The following is a 23,339-nucleotide window of genomic DNA, read 5'->3' as shown; positions in this document are numbered from 1 at the left end:
CACTGCACATTTGTGAATATAAATAATTTCTAGCTCCTAGTAAATGTTCCGGTGTCACTGGGAGATCTAAATTCCATATGACCTTGTCACACTACCCCAACACTACTTTCCTCATTATTCTCCACAGGCTTGGCACAAGAGTGTATTTTGGAAGTAGCTGCTTCTCCTTTTGATGAAAGAACTGGTAACCTAGTCACTTAGAAAAGGCAGTTTATAGTCCATACTTTCTCATGCCACAGAAAAAAAGATGTAGCGCATAGCTCAAATGAGAGCACCAAGCACCCTCATATGCAAATGTGACCATTAACTTTCACCTAAATTTTACAGTCAAAGCTTCTGTATTGTACTTGGAGATTCCCACTAGGTGGGCCTTACCATATGAAGGTTTCCTTCAATGCTGAGTTATCTGCGAAGACTTTTCTGAGTAACCTGCTCAGCTCTGATACGAGGAGGGGTAGAAGTGGAAAATGCACGTATGTTTATGCATGAATAGTTTGCAACCACTGTTCTCTGGACTTAATATAAATTTAAGGGCAATTTGTTCCTCCAGCACAGAGCAAGGAAGCTCCTAATTAACAGTAGGTAACAACTCATGTGAGCTTACTTTCTTTGGGCTGCATTAAACCCGCACCAGAACACTCCTTTGATGAGCTGGAAATTTACTCCACCACATCAGAGACCCGACCTTTCTCATGCAGAGTGTTAAGGCAGTTTACAACCATGGCTTGAAAAGCTAAAGGGAACGAAGTGTGCAGCTTTTTTTTTTTTTTTTAAAAAAAAAAAAAAACTTGCTGGCACTGGGTAAAATACTGAGACAATCACACAAGCCTGAATAAATGAGTAAGTTGAATCTCATGAAACAAGACAAAATCTACTCAATGGCTAAGCAAGATTTGTTTCTTATTGTGGATGACTGTATGTCACATACAAAGTAAACAATCATGATCTAAATTAAAGTCTTCAGAATTCATGTTTTGAGATGCAAAGAATACATCACAGGAAAGCACTCACAACCACTCAGATCCAGAATGAGAAGGGAGAACATAGGTGATCTAGAAGCAATCTGAACATAAGGAACAACTTAAACTGACTCAATTCCATCATATATAAGGTATAAATAAAGAGGCAATATTTCCGATTCCACTTAGGATAGTGTTTTTTCCTCCTTTTACAGAGAACTAATCAGTTTGAAACAATATGCAAGGACAAATGCCACTGAAACTGGCTGAGAAAATGCAAGACAGAAAGCAGTAAGGGCAATGCCATTATACTTTTTTTAATTATTTATTATTTCTGTATGCAATGTAATGTTTAGGCACGTTGCTTGGGACGCTTTCTAAAATAAATCATTGGCCATTGTTTAGAGTATCCTTTTGGCTTTAAATACTGGTCAGGAAAACAAATGATGTAAAAATAAATGAATATAACTATTAAGGAAATAAAAATGGATTTGCATCTAAAAGTGCAGGTGAAATACTTTAACCCTTTCACCAGACAATGTGGCAATATACAGTATATTGCTTCTGTTTGTTTGAGAAGGCTGTTGGAATTGTACAATGACATAGAAAATTATAAATTACACAGAATTAGTTTCCATAATCACTATATATATATACACAAACCAGCTGTGAAAAAAACTGGTTTAGAACATACAAATGAAAGCCTCACACAGATCAGTACAGTGAAAGTAACAATTAACATGCTCTGCTGCCAAAATTTGTATTAAAAGAACACTATATACTTTTAAAATGCATGTACTGTAATTACATTAGCAGCACGGGCATTTCATTTACTTGACTTGTCTAAGAGGATTATAGCGTTTTAAATACGCAGATTGTTCTGAAATGTTCCATTGTATAATGCTTGGTATTAAAGTAAATCTTGGTGAATGGGTTAAAAGGCAGGTGAACCACTTAAACACAACAAGCCATGTGCACTTCAAATATTCTAGTGTTTCACCTGTAAGGTATTGTTTCAAGCAAACAAGACTTAACAGAACATATGGCTTTACAGTAACATCAATTTGTCAACTAAGTTGTAGCAATAAATACTTAAAATCTCTACCAATAGACTTACATTTTTGATCTGTTTTAAACAATACAGAAAACAATTACCAATTAAAAAACCTGTTGTAAAATGTTGAACACCAAAAATTCTCATTTAAATCACTTTCGTAAGCTAAAACAACCAAAATAACATTTATAGGGCATTTCAGTTCTACAATTCTTCGCCAACCTGGAAGAAACATGAATTGTTTTATTTTTTTTTTGGTTTTGTTTTTTTTCCTTTTTCTTTTTACAAGGTGAAAAATGTATGAAAAACTGCTAAATACTTTGGTCACACTAATTGTCAAATAGTTATGTCTCAAATACATTAGATTTGTGTATTCACTTTTTTTATAAAACTATTCTTACAGCCATTTTTAACTATAGTAACACTACTGTCATCATTACATGGGTAGCAGGATCTTATTTCACAGGCCACCCATTATTTAGAACAATACAATATAAACATACGCAAAAATTATTGGTATTTCTCAATGTGCAATATTTTTACACTTATGAATTTCTGTACAATGTCTTAAAATCTAGAATATAAATGTTGCTGGTCCTGATCCCTTGCGAAATTAGTGCAGCAGTGACTGGCTTCAACAGGCTCTAGATGAAATCCTCAAGAAATGCTCAAACACCTGGGTATCAGTTCATTTCTTCAGCCAAGGCAGTAGACATCACGTATCATACAGGGCCATTAACAGACGTCTCTCCTAAAAGGGTGCGTTGATCAGTCCTAAGAGGCCAAAAGAGGATGTCAGCATCCAAGAAACAGGAAGCATCCCAAGTATGTTCTCCCCTCCCACATACCCAGATTGCAGACAATGCTAAATTAACTAAACTAGGAGGAGCTGTTGACTCTCTCAATAGTAGAGGCCTTGTGGAGAGATCTTGACAGACTAGAGGGCTGGGAAATTACCAACCACATGAAGTTTACCAAGAGCAAGCACTGGATTCTGCATCTGGGACAGACAGGGCAATCTTGGATGTATGTACAGACTGCACAGGGGGACAAGAGGCTGAAGAGCAGTGCAACAGAAAGGCATGTGGAAGTTCTGGGCAACAGCAAGTTGAGTATGAGTCAACAGTGTGCCCTGTCAAACAAAAGGGCCAGCTCTATCTGGTGTACATTAAGCACAGCATTGCTAACCAGTTGAGGGAAGTGATTGTCCCACTGTGCTCCCTGCCTCACCTCTAGTAATGTGTGCAGTTTTGGGTGCTATAACGTAAGGATATAAAACTATTAGTGTGTCCAAAGGAAGGCAAAGATGGTGAAAATCTAGAGAGAAGTCATATGAGGAGCAACTGAGGTCACTGGGTTTGTTCAGCCTAGGGAAGAGGACACTGAGGGGTGCCCTGCAGCTTCCTCATGAGGGAGAGCAAAGGGACTGGCACTGAGCTCTGCTCTCTGGGGACTGTGACAGGACCGAGCGAATGGCATGGAGCTGGGGCAGGGGAGGGTCACGCTGGATATGAGGAAAATGTTCTTCACAGAGTGTGGTCAGGCACTTCAACAGGCTCCTCAGAGAAGCGGTCACTGCACCATGGCCTGCTGGAGTTCAAGAGACATTTGGACAACACTCGTATGGTTTAATTTTTACGTGGTCCTGTGCAGAGCTAGGAGTTGGACTAGACAATCTGTGTGGGTCCCTTCCAATGTGAGACATCGTTCTCTTCAGACACAGCTGGTCACTAGTGAAAGCTGCACTATTTCTTCCAAAATACCTACTGATTTCTACAGTTCAGATTACAAGGTTCTAACATTCATCTCACAGTGATGCCAAGAAAATAATGTTTTCTTGTAAGTATAATAAAACTCTTCGGAGTGGAATTCCAGAGAGTTCAAAAGAGGGAACGGAACACAAGCTAGTTACGTGCTCATCCCAATCATTTTCTGAAATCCAACACATCTGGAATCCTTATTGTCTAATTAGGCACAGTACTTAGTTAACTCAGCACACCAGTGAAATGTGATTGATCTTTATTGACCTAAAAACCAAATCTCTACAGATGCTGTTCTCTCTTTGAGAGAATCAATCACTGATAAAAAGCACTCAGACTTCTCCACATCTTACTCTGTGAGACAACAGATGACATCAGGAGTACTTAAGCTTGCATTTGAAAACAAGAAAAGACATAACAGGTAAAAACAAGAGTTTTTTTTAATAACTGGTTTAGTGACTAATGTAATCTATAAACTGATGTTTCACAAATATTCTGAGTTTCAGTCCATTAGCATGAGAGGTTCAGAAAGTATGGGGAAGATAAAGAACAAACCTGAAAAAGTAAAAATTGTAATAGTATATACAGTTCTAGGTAAGAAGTTAGTGTAAACATGTGGGTTCAATTACTCTGGATTAACACAAAGGAAGAGATCAAATCAGTGCACAAGAACATCAAGAGTTGCAAACAACAAAAGCAAAAAACTCTCAACTTCCATTAAGTGCAAGTCTGTTGAATACATTTGAAGATTGCTTTAGAGAATATAAATACCATTTGGAACTACACAAGAAAAGTTACCTGTAACTCCTGTTCTCTGATGGTGTACATCACAGAGAAGCCACTCTTGGGTCCGTGCTCTACATGCACATGACCAGCAGGAGTCCCCCTAGCTAAGTCTTTGGCTGTTAAGCACTAAAAACACTTTTTAAAAAAAAATATGTACACATTAGATAAAGAGAGAGACAGCACTAGACAAAGTTAAACACTTTAGATAAACCTGGAAGGTAACAAACAAGTGCTGCATGGACAGGAGTTCTGACAGTTCAAAGAGCAGTAAATTATTTACTGATTGGAAAAAATCCATGACATAACAGGGCTCCTAGCAGACATTGATGTTGCTGGCCACCAGCCAAAGACCTACCTAGGTGACTCCTCCCACTAGTCATACATGCATGGAGCCCCAAAAGCACAATTAAATTTATCTAGACGCTTGTTCTGCACTTATATGAGGATCTGCTGTGACAGCCACCTTTAGAGAAAGTACTGAGCTTCACTGCATCCAGCCAGATTGTAGGAAAGGAGTTCCTTAAGATTTCCCGTAATCAAAAGCAATCCAAGGAACTGCTAGCTCTGAGAGCCCTCTGTTGGTTTAGAGAAGCATCTTTACTCAGAAGGCAGTCACCTAGTATTCACATGCTGGCTACGAAAGACTTGAGTTTCCAGGATTCCCATTTTGACTAAGTATACAGGTTTTTCCAATTAGAATTCATTTATTGATTAAAGTTCATTGAATATATGCAGAGTAGAAAGTTCTGGCTTACAGAAAAAGGTAGCAGTGTTCTAGCATAACATCTAGTACCAGAGGTAAAACATATTAGCTCATAAACATGTCCCAAAAAGACAGTATCTAAACTTGATTAAATAGGCTTGCACCCTTCTTAGTTTGCAAAAAGTATAGTCAAAATATGTAGTAGAGCTTTGTTGTATTATATGTAGAGCTATATTTTAAATCTTTGCTTACAAAACCTTTCAATTTTTTCCTGACTAGAAAACTAAGAGTATAATATAGCACCTGCAGTCTTAAAAATAATTACTGTCCACAAGATTTGTGAGAAATAATGTTTCTCTAATAACAATTCAAAACCTATACAAGAAAAAACTGCTTTTGAACTATTATAACTATCAAAATACATGTTCATGTATTTATAGATTCAGAATCATTTCTCTGTTTATAATGCAAGGAAAAGTAGCCCCTGGAATTGCTTTTAATTAAGCAAAATGCTCCCTCCTCTCAGAATAATGCTCTGGGCACCCCTAAACTAATAAGTGTCAGCATACCAACCCTTGTCCTCAATACCAATATTCTAGCTTGTGGCATTCTGACACCCTGAAGTGCAACAAGCCATTAGCTCTCATAGGGAGCCAGTGAACTCTTGCCTAGAGATTAGTTGCGAAGTACTACTTGAGTCTATGTGAAACTAAGAAATAGGAAACGAGGCTCTCCGCACCTTGTGCTGAGCTGTGTAGATGGTGTGGACTGGCTGAATGACAACACTTCTGCCTTCAGCAGGTCAAATCTAGCCATTTGTGCTGGTGAGAATTTTGCGAGGAACGAGGCTAGAACAGTGCAAAACCATCCTTGCCTCCAAACAGCAGGAGATGGAAGGTACCTCTTACCAGATACTGCTCTGATGTTAAATTCCAGAGCAGGGTTTTCACTGAATGCGTTTAGAAGTGGAATTCTTCTCACCTGCTTTATGCTCCTCAACTCATTTAGCTTTTAAGACCAAGTGGAATCCCGTCCCAACTTAAGCCAGATATGAAACATTTGCATTAGGTATTTCTAGTATTTGGTAATTGATCTCACTATGTAAATTTAATTTTGATAAAACCATACTAATATTTGAGTTATGTTTCATACCACTGTAACTTGTAAGGCGAAAAACCACACCAGAACAAGTATTTCAACAGGAAAAGGAACAGGAGAAACATCTTCAGATGCCTTTTTTTGGAGAAAGCAGTCCTACCTGATGATCTAATACAAAAGTTTATGCAAGAGCTTTCTCTGTTTGACAGTTGTCACCTCAGAATTGTCTCTTGAATGACTATTCTGTGAGACTGCATGCACTATTAGTCAAGAAAAATGTCATCACTTCTTTCCTCCAGTACATATGCTGAGCAATCCAGGCTGCTCTGTATTTCCAGAGAACTTTATTTGAAACAAATTATTTACATACTTTGAAAAGTTATCTCCAAATCTACAAGTATTCAGTTTAATGCCTGATAAAGACACGGGTGCAAACAGAAATTGATTCAAAAATAGAAGCAATTATTTGACTAGATCACAACCAAACAAGCATGACTTAAGGCAGCATTTCCTTTCCACGTAGCTGCACTGATAGACTGCCCCCAGCTGTCCTGCAGTATAAAATACAGAATCAAAAATGGAACAGTTTTCTAATTTTGAAGCATACTTTTGTACCTTTTCAGGACAAACTTATTCCCCCCCCTTTTTTCCAGTTTTTGTATCAAATTAGTACAATGAATCGATACATATCGCAAAACAGAAGGAATATTTACAATACCCTGAAAGGCAAATAGGTTTCAACTCAAGAGTCAAAGTAAGGACAGACAGTATAGCTTGTAAGAATCTTACAAACAGATGCAAGCACATGTTTAGATTGAAGTAAACTCAGAGCTGATAACTAACAGGAATTCAGTGGTCTCTTTAGATCAGTCCTATTATAAAAATATACAAGCTGCTACTTATGTGATTGAAAATATCTCTGAGTGCAGTTACCTCTGTTCTGGACTGCTGTTAGTGGGCTGCAAAGCTGAAGTAGCTTCTTCCACAACCTCTGCATTCTCCTCTACCACATATTTACATGAAGCATCCTGCGAGGTAGACAATTTTCCTTCCTCACTAAGTAAAAGGAAACAAGATATTTAATTTTTAAGTTTACTTACAAAAAATTTCAGGCAACAGTAGAAAATTGGGAAAAGGGTTCGTATTTCACATGCAAATGGATTTTAAATTATGACTGAAACATGAAGATCAAACATGATTCTGGACTTCACGAACACCTAATAATGCACTGGTGTTTAAAACCATTGGAAATCGACTGGATAAGAAGGCAGGAAATACAATGATTACAAATATGATCAGAAAGGAAATAAGGAATGCGCGTGAAGCCTGAAGTGGTAGCAATCACAGTTACAATCCTTTACTATACATACCGATAGGATTTCAACACTCTGAAGCCAGAAGTATGCAAAAATAGAAAGAAGAAAGTATAAAAAAAATTCAAGATTCCCTTAGAAACTGGCATTGATAGTTTGCCCATGAAACAAGTCAGCAGAATCACTAACTCATCAATGTCTGTATTAATGAACTACCTAATGACTATACAGTGACGTACGATGTTACGTGTTATGCCACATAGGACCACTGCTCTATTTCATCAGCTTCTTCTCAGACATGAAAATGAACATAATTCAGTGAAAAAAAAAAAACAGTACTCTAGCACTAGGAAACAAATACTCATGTTTTGCCACTAAACCAGAGTTTTTATGCAACACTATCCCACCTTTTTCTGTCTCATTCACACTATTAGCACATTAACATGAAAAGTTGACCATACAACTGCAAGAGATGGATATAAGGTAGCTCTACAGTAGACACAAACATCCATCTTCATCTGTAGCAGTGAATCTATTTAAGAAGTTGGGAACATTTTTAAAGACACTATCTTCTACTGATTCCTATTCAGTTTTCCTTTCAATGGATCCTCTCTCTTTCAATGAATTCTTGTTCCTTCCCCCCATGTCTCCTTATACCTGCAGACTGTAAAAATACAGCTCTCCAAGCAACAGGTTTCCCATCTGCTTTATCTTTATCTGCTTTATTATCTTTTACCTTTAAAGTCTGTATTTGTTCAAAAATACTTGTCACCACCACCAGAACCTTTTTTTTTTTAAGGGGTTGTCTCTGCTCTCATTGTCTCCTACTAGTTCAACAGGAAGAGTGAGAAAATTCAAAAAACATTTGCCCTTTGCAGCTTTCAACAAGTCAGCTACTGTCCTTACAATGGTTCCCTTCTCCTCAACACTGACCTCACAACTATGTATTTTCTACTAGAAGAGATTTGTACTCTCAGACTTAAGTTCTGTATCCACCTTGCCAGGTATGCAGGACAGTGTGGCCTCCACTCACTATTGAAATCCTTTCTTAATTTAGATTTATGTAGTGTTTTAGATCCCCTTCCCCCCCCCCCCCCCCCCCAAGAAATACTAAGTTATTTGCTGTCTAGGCCTATTTAAAAGTTAATTTAAGGAAAGCCTTATGATATCTGGATCAGTATGAGGTGACACCTCTGCATCAGAACTAAACAGTCTCCACATTAAAGACCTCACTCCTTCAACCTCCTTTTACACTTAACTTCCCCTTCCCGTCCCAAATCAAGATCATAGATTCATTTTCCCTCCTTTACCACCTCTGTGTCCTTTTAACTACAAAGATACAAGTCCTTATTCCATAGCAAAAGCAGGTAATTCTATGATGAGAGGCAGCAACTGCCATGATATGCTTCCACCTTATATTAACTTTGTTTTTTTTGCACTAGTACCAGAAGTTACAGAATTAAAGCAGCTTATGTGTAAAAGCACCATGAATAACTGATCCACTACACTGGAACAACAGAAGTGTAGACCATAAAAAGCATTCCCAAAAAAAAAACAAAAACACAAAGAATAAACTGGAGAGTACATACATCGTTTACTAAGTCAGAAAGTCACTAAGGTTTCATGCTATGTAACTCCAGAGTCACATTCCTCTTCTAACTGCTTTGGTTCAATTTCTCTAACTGCCATTTGATTTCATAAGTGTTGTGCAGTCAAAAATGCTCCTTCCTCCATACTAAAAATAAACCTGAAGTTTCTAATTCCCAATGAGTTACTCTCAAGGGCAGTGCCTGGCTGGCCTTCAATCTCTCTCCTCCAACCACCTGCATAAGACACTGAATTCCAATCCAGAAGTTCCATGCGAAGTTTAAAAGGCTGTAGCTTAGAAGTACATTAAAATGTGCATTAAAATTGTGCAGTAATGTTCATCAGGATCAAAAATAGAGCCAATCTTCCACTAATAATCTTCCAGTGAAAATTAAAGCTTGATCCTACGTTCTAATAACTGATTGAAAGTAAAGTTTCAAAACAATTACATTTGAAAAAAGGTTTAGAGTTAAGGCCTTAGGAATTATCACTTTAACTCTTTTTGATGAGTGTTCTATCAACAGCACTTGTAAAATGGGTGGAAAGACAAAAAGTAGTACATCCTCACCTTTTGAAAACAGCCGTTTCAGTTTTAGCATCTACAGTAAGGCTCAATGTCTCCTTCATGCTGCCGTTCATTACTGTTTCAGTTACCTTGTCTGTGTTTTCTACATCGTCCTCTCCATCTGAGCTGGCCTCCATAGCAACACTTCCTGGGGCTAGAATAAAACTAAGTACTTTAGTATATGACATGTTACATTTCTATTTCATGAGCACACACACAAGCCAAAACAAACAGAATGTTTTTCCCCAGTTTTAAGCATTTCTTGAATCCTTAAGAATCATCTTTCTACAATCCCCATTATACGCATATGTAGAGCATAAACTTTTTTTTTTTTTTTTTTTTTTTTTTTTTTTTTACAGATTAAGGAAGAAGTCATATTCCATAATTACAGCTTTCGTTTTGCAAGCCAGTTAGTGATTTACATCAACAAGGATTACTGCAAGATGTTTGCTTGAACAAGCCTGTGGTAGGATTTTTATACTTTTTTTCGTACAGTCAGATTCATTGCACCAGTCCATACTGTACAAATTTGCCAACAAATTCTGAAGTACAGACAAGCCTTTGGGAAGCCCAATCTTCCTGGACTTCCCATCTGCACTTCTTGTTCTGTTTGCTAATAAGATACATGGAAAACTAATTAACATGGGTTTAACCTTTAATTAATTCACATAAATAGAAGTGTGTGCATATATACAGAGAAGACAGCTTGGAAAGCAAAGAGCAAGAAGGAGAAATCTGAACACCAAGGCTACTGGCCTATTGCCACATAGGAAGAGACTAGAAGCTACCACTTTTCTTGGGCATCAGCTCAGTTAAGTGTTGCCACATATAAAACTTCTCTAACAGAAAACATTTAGCTTCATTGTTCATGATATGCACACCTTTTTTTTTTTTTTTTTTTTTTTTTTGAGACAAAAGTAACACTAGTTCCTGTTTTAAATAGGAAAAAAAAGAAGTTCAGAACTTTTGTCAAGTTATTTTAATTGCCTGGCAGAGCAGCAGAGCCAGATGAGAGGTCTCTAGATACCTAAGTTCAGGGAGATCTTTCTTAGTTAAAAATATCAAAATCAATCTGCTTGCATTTCTGAATGTACAGTACTTACTCTCTAGCTGTGTTGCAAGACCAGTTGCATTTGCACTCAAGGGATCCATTGGCTCTGCATTTGTTTCCATTTCCACAGGAGAATTGCTTCTTAAGGAATCTTTTGAGCTTCAAATACAAATTAAAAAGCTTTATAAACATAACTGAACAGCTGAATGAAACTAAGCAAGGCTAAGGCACACTAAACAAGTTAATTAATGCAAAATCCACCCGAATTGAGCTGACTGAGGTTATGTTTGGCAGTACTGTTATTTTTATTTGAAATGGAGATGCCACAGACAAATAAGACTGCTGGATCCTTGTAGTATTTCCAACATTTTAAACTACTTTTTAAACACACTCTTTGCAACCTGGATGATATAAAAGAGTTCTCTGCTGATACTGCCAACACAGTCCTTAAATGTCAACAACAGAAGTATTTTACTCTAATTTGTTTGCTTAATGGCACATACAGCATAGCTATGAGTTTTTCCATTCTGGATTAACTCAAAGGACAAGTTGTGACCACTTGAAATACTTCCCACCACTTACAGAATAGTGTCTTTTCTATCCACTACTTGTGGCAACTTCAGGACTTCGTTTTCTAAACCCTATAATCCTGTTATCAATTTACCTGCCTCAAACATGAAACAATTCACTGCTTTATGATGAAAAAATTGTAAGTTTTATGTCAGAGCTGTTTAAGGCCCAGACAGAAGCGAGGAGCAAGACAGACAGAAAAGGTTTTCTGATTGGAGAAGAAATCAGTTCTTGACTGGTAGTATTTTGGCAGCTCAAAATTTACCTCTATAGGGATTATTAGATTCCTACACAGAGGACCTCAGTTATTCTTAATGCAGTGTTTAATCCAAAAGAGTAAAGTGTATGTCAGGTAATGCCAAAATAGTGTAGAACTGCACCAGTGATGAACCAATCATCTATATTATACCATTGACAAAACAGAACCATCACAGATGTTTTACAGCCTTCACATTCAACAGTTACATCCCTTCCATGGCTTCAGCCTATACTAAAAAAAGTCACAGCGCAATTCTGGTCAGTGACCAATATTCAAGGGAAACTTTAGGGATCCACTCATCCTATAAAAGCCTATATCTTTGTATAGTCAAGTAACACCATACTACCCTAAACACACAGTAATCTTTGAACACTATGCACCCTGTATTCCACCAAAAGCCAACCAACATAGCCCTGGTTAGAAACATACATTTTAATGATGCCAAACAGCAGCTGCTGGTACATTTAGTAATGAAGAGCTTGCCCACTTGCCCTGTATCACTAATATTCTTACCTCAAAGAGGACGTGAACTCTGAAAAAGAAGCCCAGCCAGTTTCTTTTGCTGGCATGGGTTCTTCCGTACTCCACACATCAGACCCAACAGAATCCAGATTGGTGCCATGTGCAGTCTCCATGGGTACATCGAAGTTAGCTGACCAATTTGGCGCTAGAAAAGCCATCAGCAAGGTCATTAGGAATAGATTTAAAGAACACGAATGTACACATGTCTAACACATTGATTCTCTATAGGCACATTCCCAAAAGAGCAGCAAAACTCTTAACTAGACTTCAAAGCACATGCAAAAGAATTCTCTATATAAGTAAAAACTGAATGAATTCCCTAAAAGGGAAATTCTGCTATTAAGGCAGAATTTTACAAACAGTAACTCACAGTATTCAGCTAAAAATCAATGGCACTTATCTGAAGAACACAAATTATATTTAGTCACAAGTGTTGTTCCACTTTATTCCTTAACCTAATGAGAACATTCATTATTTTCAACACTAATTTCTATACTTAAAAAAATCTTAAGAGTTTTCATCCCTTTTTCAGTTTCCTATGCACATTTTCCTCAACATAGAAAATGAGCAAGACAACTTCATGGACAATCTCTAATTTCTCATGCACTAGCAGCACTGCTAAGTTTCAGAAAAGCTTAAAACCTTTTACAACTTTAAAATATTAATTGGGATATTACGTTTTGGAGCAACTGGGACTTAGAAGCATCTAACTTAGGATAGGTCAATTCAAAATACTTCACCTACCCAAGGGAAACATTTTCTTCATTAACACTTACATACAAAAAAACAGGCTGAAAAGGAAGCTCTGACTAGCAATTAGAAATTCCAACCCAGGCAGATATGGGAGGAGACCCACATGGATCAAAACTTGTTTGACACACAGATGCCAACGACACCAATCTGACAAAAGAAAAGAAAACCCTTAACTTTTCCTTCTATTTTAATTTTTAATTCCTTACAGTCTAGATAAACACAGGGCTTTTACCTACAGATGTTGCCATTTTAAGTAAAGCCAATTTAGTCTACCGTGCCTTGAATGTGAAAACTCTTAAGCCAATTACAACAGTTAGTTTTCCACATAAGAGTTTACTGACGCAAGATTAAACAAGATTATTCACATATGAAACCAGACCAAACTAAGTTAACTTGACTTCTGTAGGATGCCTTTTAGACCATTGTTAGATGAAACGTCGGTCTGAAAGACTTGTAATAGAAAGAATCATATTTTATGTTTGGAGATTAATAACCTATCAGTTTTGCAGGCTTTCAAGATGTGTAAATTCAGTTTCATTCTTCCCTTTTTGATTCCTCATTTTTTCCTCTTGAAGAATATACACATGAATTTTAGAGAAACTAGAGTAATTTGACTCAAGACTTGTAAGGAATTCAAATTTCAAATACTTGCATGCTCTATTAAAGCAGTCTTTACAGTGAGAAAGATGACTAAGATCATTAGAATAAAAAATAAAAGAGGAAAACTCTTACAAAGTAACAGTTCTAGACGTAACACTTTCCTGTAACTCAAATAGTTGGGAGAAAAGCTACATACGTTCATTTAAGTCTACTTCCATTTTGTCCTCTGTATTGGTATGCGATTCAAACAAATCTTGTTTTGTTCCATCCTCTTCTTCGGAGTCAGTACTTTCTTCACTGTCTGTACTGCCCGAACTTAAAATACAAAGAGAGAGTTTACATTCCATGTTTAGGATTAGACGCTTGGCACAATGAAATACTGGAGAGTTTGAAGCTAGAGAGAATTACAACAGCTATCACTGCTGATAGATTAATGGAGGTATAATTTATTAGCTGTTGGCATGCCCCTCATTTCTCCCACAAAAAACAAGGTTTAAGGTTTTTCCACTTGATCGTGTAAAGAGGGCTTTTTTCCTCCATTTGCAAGTAAAAACTCCTGCCACTCAAAAGGAAAGGAAGGCAGGAAAAGGAAGATAAGGAATCAGACCATTCATCTCTGCACACTAAGTGGAATCACTGAAATATAAAACTCTTTAAAAGACCAATACGACATAACTTGGTTTATTTGGAAATCTAACAACCAATCCAAGTATTTTCCAGTCTGTTGCCTTACATAATGGTTTTGAACTGTATGGGTATGTCTCCCTTCCTTGGCGAGCACAACCAACATTAACAGGAAAGCAGTAATAGAACGTAACCAACATACAATATAACTTATCATGTACAGAAGGTATTAGCCACACACATTCTCAAGGCCACTATGGAAGGTCAAAGAAGCCAAGACTATCCTGGGACAAAATCCAGAAGACATTAAGGAAGACGATGCATCCCCAAGAGTTTTGGGGACCAACTCCTTCCCTTCAATGTAGCTACCTACAGCTTTGTCCACAGCCGCAGTACAATTAAGGGCAACCATAGCAATGGAGCTTGATAGTCTGACCCCAATACTACCGTAGAGAGGACAGCAATGTCGATGTAGTTGTGGAGCTGGACTGCCTTGCCCACAGCAAGAATGGCTAACAGGCTGACAGAGAATAGGAGAAGAACAAGCAAAATGAAACAAGCTACAAAAGGTGAGGTGCAGGAAGAGCTGAGTAAACAGGACACCTACTACCATCTTCTGCAATTTAAGGCTGAAAGATACACTACTGCTATCCCTCTACTAATTTCTCCCCCCAAATGGAAATGGCTAGTTATGCTGGACAGCCTGTGTCAATAGTCAACCTGAACCAGAAGACATGCTCAGTAATGAGGGCTCGCTATAGTGCTACTTGGATGAAAAACACATTTCCTACCTGGAACGCCTCTGGGACTCTGGCGTAAATGCAATATGTTTTTCTTCCCAGATGTCTTCTTCATCAGAGCCACCATCATCAAACTGCTGTATCCTCTCCTTACAGCATGCCTCAAACAATGCTATATTGCCCTACATATAGGGAAAAGATAAAATCTGTATTTATGATTAATCATTCTACTTCTGTTAGTCAACATTTTGGAAATATGTGATTTTGAAAAAAAAAAACAAAACTAAAACCAGAATATCTCAACATAAAGCTTGTCAAGAAAGTATAAAGTGGAGCTTGTTTTACTCAACTACTAGCATACTGAGAGTACACTATCATCCAGGAATTGCTGGGAGGATCCATCACATTTCAGAATGGCATGTAGGGATGACGTCAAAGACCTTTCTGGATAGCTGGACGACCAAATACTCCAGTTTCATTTTCCATAGTGATGTTCATTTCATCTCAACTAACAAATATCTATAATAACAGTCTCTAAACACAACCTCATTGGAAGTCTGAAATAGCTTCTATCCATAAAACAAGTGCACAAATTAGACCCAAGCTTGTTCTTGAACCCAGACATACACATTAGAAGCACTTCTGCTTAGTATCAACCACAAGGAGAAGCAAAAAAGTTCTTCAGCTCGAAAATCCACACAATGCAGGAATAAGGTAGGGTAGTTACTTTCCAACAATTATACATCATAAAGGATGACATATAACCACCATCAAAACTTTGCAGTCACACAAGTTTGAAACAGTAATTGTTCTGTGAATACAGGAACGTACACTTACACTTTCGTTTGTATTGAGGGTAAAGTTGATGTCTGAGACCCGATCAAAAGAAACACTGCAAAAAAAATACAACACATGTATGAAATAAACCAAGAAAAGACATAACAACATGAAGGCATTGTTTTCAGAAGTCTTCATTTATATTACTAGGAAAATGAGAAACCTGAGATTAAAGACACACTAATTACCAACATGAAACGGAACAGTCAAATTCTGCATTAAGGAAGCCTGGTATTCACATGATTATTCTAGTTGTGAAATATTTTTAAAAAAATAAGAGATGCCTACTCCCTAATGAGCTGTGTGGACGCAACTAGCCTAAGCTGGCATAACTGAAGTGGTATACACAAATCTCAAACACTGGACTTCTATGCACTAGAAAAAAAAGCAGGCCTCATGAATGCCTAATCTATGGTCTACCATGATGTGTCTTTAGATCCTGCAAAGATCTGTGTTAGTAGTTGTTACATCTGATAATCAATTTAGCTGTTCTACATACAGACGGACCTTCTCAAAAGGAAGAACCAAGTGAAAAATTGCAATATCAACCTTTTTCCTACAGAAAAAAAATGAATTTCTTTTTTTAAACCAATCGCTAAATCAAAGTCTTTTTTTTTTTTTTCCCCAAAACTTAACATTAAGTAGTAAGGCTTTGCACTTCTTCATGCACTGGGCCATTCAGCAGTTTCACCAAACAAATTACAGAGGTTTCTTAGACCAAAAATAGTATTAGGCAAACCAAATCCCTGGGGGGAGCAAGAACAAACAGAGAAAGAGTAGAAAGATACTACCAGACTTTCAGAAGAGTTAATATATTCTTTCTCTGGTCACATATAGCACTGAACTTGGCAGCGCATGCATTACTGTCTTCCTCTAATCCTCACCAAGCAGGGAGTGAGATAAAAGTGATCTAAATGAACAAATTTTAATTGCAACTGCATTACCACGGGACTTACCCCCACCCACCACAGGGGTTACCAGAAAACAGGTATTTTAAACTGCAATTGATTCTTACACAAGAGGCATGAATTTAAAAGTAAAAAGCCGTTCACCTACAGTTGAATTCAACTCACTACCTACTGCATATCTCAAGAGATCTGCTTACTTAAGTCATCTTCTTTCCACCAAGATCATACACTACAAAGGAAATCCAACTCCCATTCTTGCCAAAATTCACTTGCTTCTAGCCAAGTTAAACAATATCCTGAGCTGTTTTCTCACCTATCATAACTTTATCTATACTGCCAGATTACGTGGTGTAAAAAAGCAGCTATGCATCTTGGAAGGTGTGTGCAAGTTTTGGTTAACCATCAGATAGTAAACATGTCTTACAGAAGATCTTAATTTTATTTTTTTTAAACCCTTCTAGAAACAGTCTTCAAGTAATGTTTTTACTCTCTTTTATCTGAATGTTTTTGCATCCCAACCCATTAATTTTAATTAAATCAGGATCAAGTCTTCTTTCATTAAGAACTCCCATTCTTACCCTTTCCCATTATGGCATCAATTTACTTTGAACTGAAGAAACAGAGCAGTTTGTCTTTTTTTGTTTGTTTGTTCTTGTGTTTTTTTTTTCTTGCTTTTGTTATTTTTAAAACCTGACCAAGACATGCTCTCATGTCTTAACTGCTTCACCCTTAAAAACAAAGGTATATTCATGACGTGCTTTTTTACTGTTCCCTACAGAAAAGAACATAGTCAAAAGAATAGCTACTCATCTGCTCTGCTACGCCAACTCAGAGATGTGAATGACTGACTTTGTACCTCCAAGTGCAAGTGTCTCAAACAATGCCAAGTCCTTGGATAGATATGGCTTTTAAAAGCAGAGCTATCATTTATTCCCAAGCACTGTGTTTTCATGCTGGCACAGTCAGAACATTAGAAGTAAAAAATTAGCTGTTACTTTCTGATGTAAACCATTCAGGGAGGTTTTCTAAGAGCACTCTATCAACACACACAATTGGTACAAGACAGGACTGACTGGCAACTGCATCACATCAATCAAGGCTGGCATTTGTCATCACCAGAGCCACAGCCAAATACACTAAAAAAGGGAGGCTCCAGAGACTATAATCAAAGCCAATATAACAATATACTCACTTGCCGATGTCATCTTGATCAGCAAACTTCTCATCGTTGAAGCCAAACTGGTCAATAAAATTGGACGTCATTTGTTGCATCTGATAATCAGAAAAGGCCTGGCAACCCCAGGACCAACGACAGTGATATAATGATTCTAATAATACTCTAAATCCTATTTGCCCATTTTGCTCCAAAGAAATAAAAGTCTCTCTAATCTAAACATAAGGGACAGGAAAAGGATGTCTCAACCTTTAAGTTTTAAATAGTAACACTGACTACAAATCTTACATTTACTGAATTGAAAGCCAGTCTAATAGCAGCTCTCGATAAGAAAATTAAATCTCTCATTTAACCATGTGCTAACTAGTGCCTTTCCAGATGAACCCCTAAGATACAGGGGAACAGCACCATGTACCAAGTCAAAGAAAAAACTGACTTTGTTAATATTAACATTAAGTTATAAGCAGCAAAAAAAAAAAAAGTACAGAAAAGTACATTAAATATAGATACTTAACTACATGATAAACATGACCTGTGCTTATCAGGGGAAGTATCACTCAAGCATACCCACTAGCAGTCTCTTCAACATCCAGAAGAAATTGGAGAGTACAGAAAATAAGTTATTGAACATTCCAGTGCAGTGTCACAACTGTGGGTTCTGTTTTTGTTGTTGTTTTGTTTTTAAAAGGATGCCAGCATCAACTGCCAGCAGACAGGTATAAATGGGCATTTCCTTCTATCCAAAACCATAATTGTTGTTCTTTATTTCTCAGGACTATGAACTAAATTAGCACTCATTCTCTAGGAACTTTCAATAGTGTTATTTCTATGTGCAATTCAGCCAAGGCTAAGATATTCTAGGAAATATGGCTGTCACATCAGCTCCCCTATTTCCTTGCCCAGGTAGCTAAGGAGACACAACATATAGGTAAAACTTATGAAGAAGGTGGTAAAGCAAAATAAAATGAATATGGAAAGAAAACAAGAGAATATTTAAAAAAGCACAACAGGTTTTGATTAAAACGTTATGAAAACTGGAGGAAAAAAGAGAGAACATAGAAGGATGAGATAAAAAGCAAGACTCCAGCAGGGCTGTCAGTGAGTGTGAGAAACCCTCAGGCAGGCACTAGTAGGGTTACTGTGCTAAGCTAGGCCAAAGCAGGAACTCCTTTATATTTTGATCTTAAATTGTAATATCTGAGATGGCTTTTCAGAACTTCAGGATTTCATACCAACACAATCAGTATATCAGAATTGATATAGGAAAACCACCAATTACTGTTTTACTATGTCCCAGTAAAACCATTACTCTTTTTTTTTTTTTTATATATATATTTGTTACTGAGCTCTTCTTCCTGTAAAGTATTTTCACTATTCTGGATGTTAAAAGTGAATGCAAGTGAAAGGCAGTGAATTTCCCCTGTGTGAAGAAAAGCTAAACTGACCTGTTCTTCCTTACACAAGGTGCAGCCACTAATACCAGTCACCAGGATAAACAGAAAATTAAGACACAAGGTTCATGGCATCAGAATTATGAAACCTGTGTAAAATCACTACACAGAAATTGTCTATGACAGTATATAAAATGTAATTACAAAATGGTAGTCTGAGAAAAGACAGTTCTGTCCTGGAGTCTAATATATATTCAGAGAGACAAAGTGGTACTAACTGGTGCAGGGCAGAACAACGTTTTCTTAAGGAAAAGTTTCTAGTGCCACAGAAGGACAGCACATGAAATATTAGTGGCACAAGAAACCTTCCCTTCCAGGACTGGGTGACAGAATGATTTTTTAAAGACAAAAATTAATTTGACCAGACAAAACTTGTATTTGACAAAAAAAAGTAAATTGGTTTCTTAGTATTTTCATCCTTTACCTATTTCCTAATGGGTACCTCCTGTCTCCTCCTTGAAATACTGGCCCATTTAGAGCAGTCTAGCTGTAGAGCCAGTTACCTTTATTAATGAATTTGTGCAGCTGGAGAATGCTTTAAGTAATTTCAATGCATTTCCCATCAGTGATTTGTCTTGTCTAGTACCTTGCTTTCTTCGCAAGACAACTCTAAAAAAGTATATTTCACTTAGCTTTGAAAAATAGATTAAGAAAATGGTGAAAAACTTGAAAGACAACAGCACAGGACCATTTTAATTTTTGCAGATTAACTACCCGGATCATTAAGGGGGTGCATAAAAAGCACAGGGTTATTTGAAGATCTTACTTTCTCACTAGAGCTGCTACAGACAGCATCCAACCTATCGTGTTGGTATTCAGGTGCACCTTACATACACAAGATCAGTGGACTTGATAAAAATGTATTAGATTCTGAAAACTTGAGCCACCACTCCCAAAACAAACTTGGATAAGCAAGTACTTATAGGAAAACTATAAAGATGCATGAAATACCAAAGCCAGACTTAGACTAGGTACTACTTAGCTGTTAGTATGAGCTGAAAGATAAATAAGATTTTGGTTAATAACCCAGTCAGGTAATATACTTTGTATAGGGGAATCTATAATAATATTCATTATGTTCTCTCTAATCACTCATCCCAAAAATACTCCAAACATCACCATATTAAACACTGTATCAATTAGTGCACTATGAAAGCATTAAAACTTCAAGGTGGACATAGCTTTACCTTAAGCTTTCAGACTGGTGGATCTGAAACTTCCTTACACATTTTCAGATTTCTTTTGTTAAACCAAATGATAAATAATTATCTTTGAAACACTCACAAATGAGCTGTCAAAATCACATACTGAACTGCAAATAAGTGATCGAGTTGATTAGAAATTTAGTTCAGGAACATTTAGCTATGTACAGTTGCCACATAGCAATGGGTATATAAAGTTATTTATGTTGTGACTAGATGGTGTGATATTTTGCCATAAACTAAAAACATGTAACAATGAATAGCCAGTCTTCCTCCTTTCCCCAAAGTAAGGGTCAACATTTTTAAAGCTTTGATTATCAAGACCAAACATAAACCCACATTTGGTTTCAAAGCAATTTGTATTTTCGAGAAAACAGAAGCCATCACATATCAAACTGCTGCATCTAGTAAGTCGCAAACCATGCCCAGCTCAGCCAGACAGCTAACATATGAAGTGTCTTCGGTATAATGAGCAGAATTCTGCATTCAGAGCATGATCAAATAAAAAAAAAATGAAAAGCACACTGAGATGCTGTGCCTTATGTTAAAAGCCACACCTCCAATTTTGGTAAAATAGTTGTGTGCGTGCACATGTATCTAAGTTAGTTTAAACTTTCTAGATTTGTATTTGGTTGTGATAAAAATATGAGTTCCACTAAAGATATATATATACACACTTTTTTTTTTTTTTTTTAAGAGAAGAACACTACACTGTTAAAAGATTTCAACTCACCTGCTGCAAAGATGAATCCTGTGAGAAGCCAGTTTCTTTAAAGTCAATTTCATCATCACTGGAAGAATGAATGTGGCAGGTAGTAACCTACACAAAATAATTCAGTCATTTACTTATTACATGAGAAACTCAAATACATTTGTTCTGCATTCCTGAATCTTCAGTTTCATATCTAAACAAGAAACTGAGTTATTTGCAGTTTTCTCAACTGCTATACCACATAGAAGAGTACCTAAAATATTTCAGTAGCATTAACCTGTATGTGTTAGACACCAAAAAAAGACAAAGCTTTTCTGTACTTCAGAATGATTAAACATATAAAAATCCAGTACTACAACGGACGGTTATTTAAAATATTTGCATTTTCTCTTTTTACCACAAGTCACATTGAACAAGTATATTGGTAGTCACCAAAATAATGGATTATACACAGATCTTCCTTTCCAAAATAGAGAACATAGAAAATTTAAAGGAAAACGTAGATATCTGCAGTATTTGAAAACAAAAAAAAAAAGTTTATCAAAAAGGCACCTTCAAAATTTCATAATAAGTATTTATTTGCAGAAGCGAACCTGGAATTGTTGCCATAACAGCTGTTTTAAATATTACTATTAAAAATAGATAATTTTGGTGATCTGACATAGAACCAGTGGGAATAGTTTGTTCCTTAGGTAGCAGTGTGGCTGAGCATGTTCTTGGAATAAGTTATTTTCTATCAGAACAGCACACCAGAAGTAATTTTAATTGGAACAGCAACTAGGTAAAGTAACAGTAGTTACAGCTGACCCCTTAGACATATTCTATGGAAGACCACTGGTATAAAGCAAATCCATAGATGACAATTTACTCTGGACAATGCTATACTGCATTATTCTTACACCTCTAGAACTTCGTGATTCAAATTATCAAGCGAACTTTTTCTTTTTTAAAAATTTTGTTTTTGAACAAGAGACCAGGCTACACAAAAGGACGAGTTAAACAGAGAAAATGCAAGGCTTCACATAAGACAGACACCTTTCTATGCTCCCACAAATATCCTAGTACAATGCCACAGTAAGGACACACATGCAATAGACAAATGAAGAACACTTTCCTGAGGTATACTGTACTTTTATGCCTTTTCCTCTGTTAGTATAACACTTATTTAAAAGCCACACAATTTGGCACATTTTATTTTATACAGCCCTGCAATACAATTTGCAGTCTAGAAGTGCCCTGACTTATTAGTGAATTTTATCAGTGAATTAGTGAATTTCCAAAGGAAACTTGCCAGAGTAAATTTAACATTAGGGTTGTCAGTAAGTGGGAAGAATAGTAATGCACCAAATGACCTCTGGGCTTATTCTGCCTGGAGAAGAACCATTGTACCAAATGACAGACCAAGTCTGCTGAAGATTATCGCTCAGTGTATTTACAAAAATATTCTCGTAAAGTCTGCACATTTGAGTGTAATTACATGGTATTCTATACAGCTTGAGCTGCCCTGGATACCCCCCGCAGGCATGCTGTCTGAGAACATTATATAATTACTCCTTCTACAATTGCACCTTGGGGTAGGGAACCAAATAAAATGTTTTTATATAGTTTTAGCTGCTTCTTATTAACTATCTAATCTGCGGTAGAAGTCCTGCCATTGCTGTTGTAACAGTAACAAGCTCGGGACTCCAGCTTCTTCCTCAAACTCTCTTTGGGAACCAACAGGACATAAGGTCCAAAACACGAGTTATTTTTCTTGTTTTCTGACAGATGCTGTAGTTTAAGCATAAACCTTAAAGAAAAAACTAGCATTACACCGCCCTAATGAATAAACTGCATAATTATGCCAGGGAAGGGGTGTAGAAATGACTTCTGCAAATTTCAGCAACTTTAGGTGAGAAAACAAGCTCCTCACTGTTCCGACTAGTCATTTTCTAACACGTTGTACTACCAAAGCAGCACAGGCACTTTATGCAAATAATTAAATTTAGCATATAGTATTTTTGGTTTAATTTCCTGTGAATATCCCTAAGGGGGATTTTCCTTAAGAGAAAGGAACAACACAGTGGTTCTTAAGGCAACCATGGATAATTTGTCTTGTACAATGTTTTTAG

General features: G+C 36.8%; 1 protein-coding gene across 5 annotated transcripts in view; it reads right to left on the bottom strand.

The window, feature by feature from the left end:
• Nucleotides 1–1,260: 1,260 nt before the first annotated feature.
• The window catches only part of PPP6R3 (protein phosphatase 6 regulatory subunit 3), a 58,527-nt gene continuing 36,448 nt past the window's right edge, over nt 1,261–23,339 (bottom strand). For 4 of the 5 annotated variants that reach the window (XM_032187744.1, XM_032187745.1, XM_032187746.1 and 1 more), the window contains 10 exons: nt 21,250–21,336; nt 17,882–17,979; nt 15,782–15,836; nt 14,996–15,126; nt 13,777–13,895; nt 12,219–12,372; nt 10,929–11,035; nt 9,829–9,979; nt 7,294–7,416; nt 1,261–2,787 (listed from right to left, as the gene is read on the bottom strand). In XM_032187744.1, the coding sequence (XP_032043635.1) occupies nt 2,736–2,787; nt 7,294–7,416; nt 9,829–9,979; nt 10,929–11,035; nt 12,219–12,372; nt 13,777–13,895; nt 14,996–15,126; nt 15,782–15,836; nt 17,882–17,979; nt 21,250–21,336 (1,077 nt within the window). In that variant the 3' untranslated portion in view covers nt 1,261–2,735. The remainder of the gene's footprint in view (nt 2,788–7,293; nt 7,417–9,828; nt 9,980–10,928; nt 11,036–12,218; nt 12,373–13,776; nt 13,896–14,995; nt 15,127–15,781; nt 15,837–17,881; nt 17,980–21,249; nt 21,337–23,339) is intronic. The other variant, XM_032187748.1, reaches the window with a different exon arrangement.

Source organism: Aythya fuligula, chromosome 5 (assembly GCF_009819795.1).
Source record: "Aythya fuligula isolate bAytFul2 chromosome 5, bAytFul2.pri, whole genome shotgun sequence".
NCBI classification, from domain to species: Eukaryota; Metazoa; Chordata; class Aves; order Anseriformes; family Anatidae; genus Aythya; species Aythya fuligula.
The sequence above is the reverse complement of the archived record's forward strand: the minus strand, read 5'-3'. Positions and strand labels throughout refer to the sequence as shown.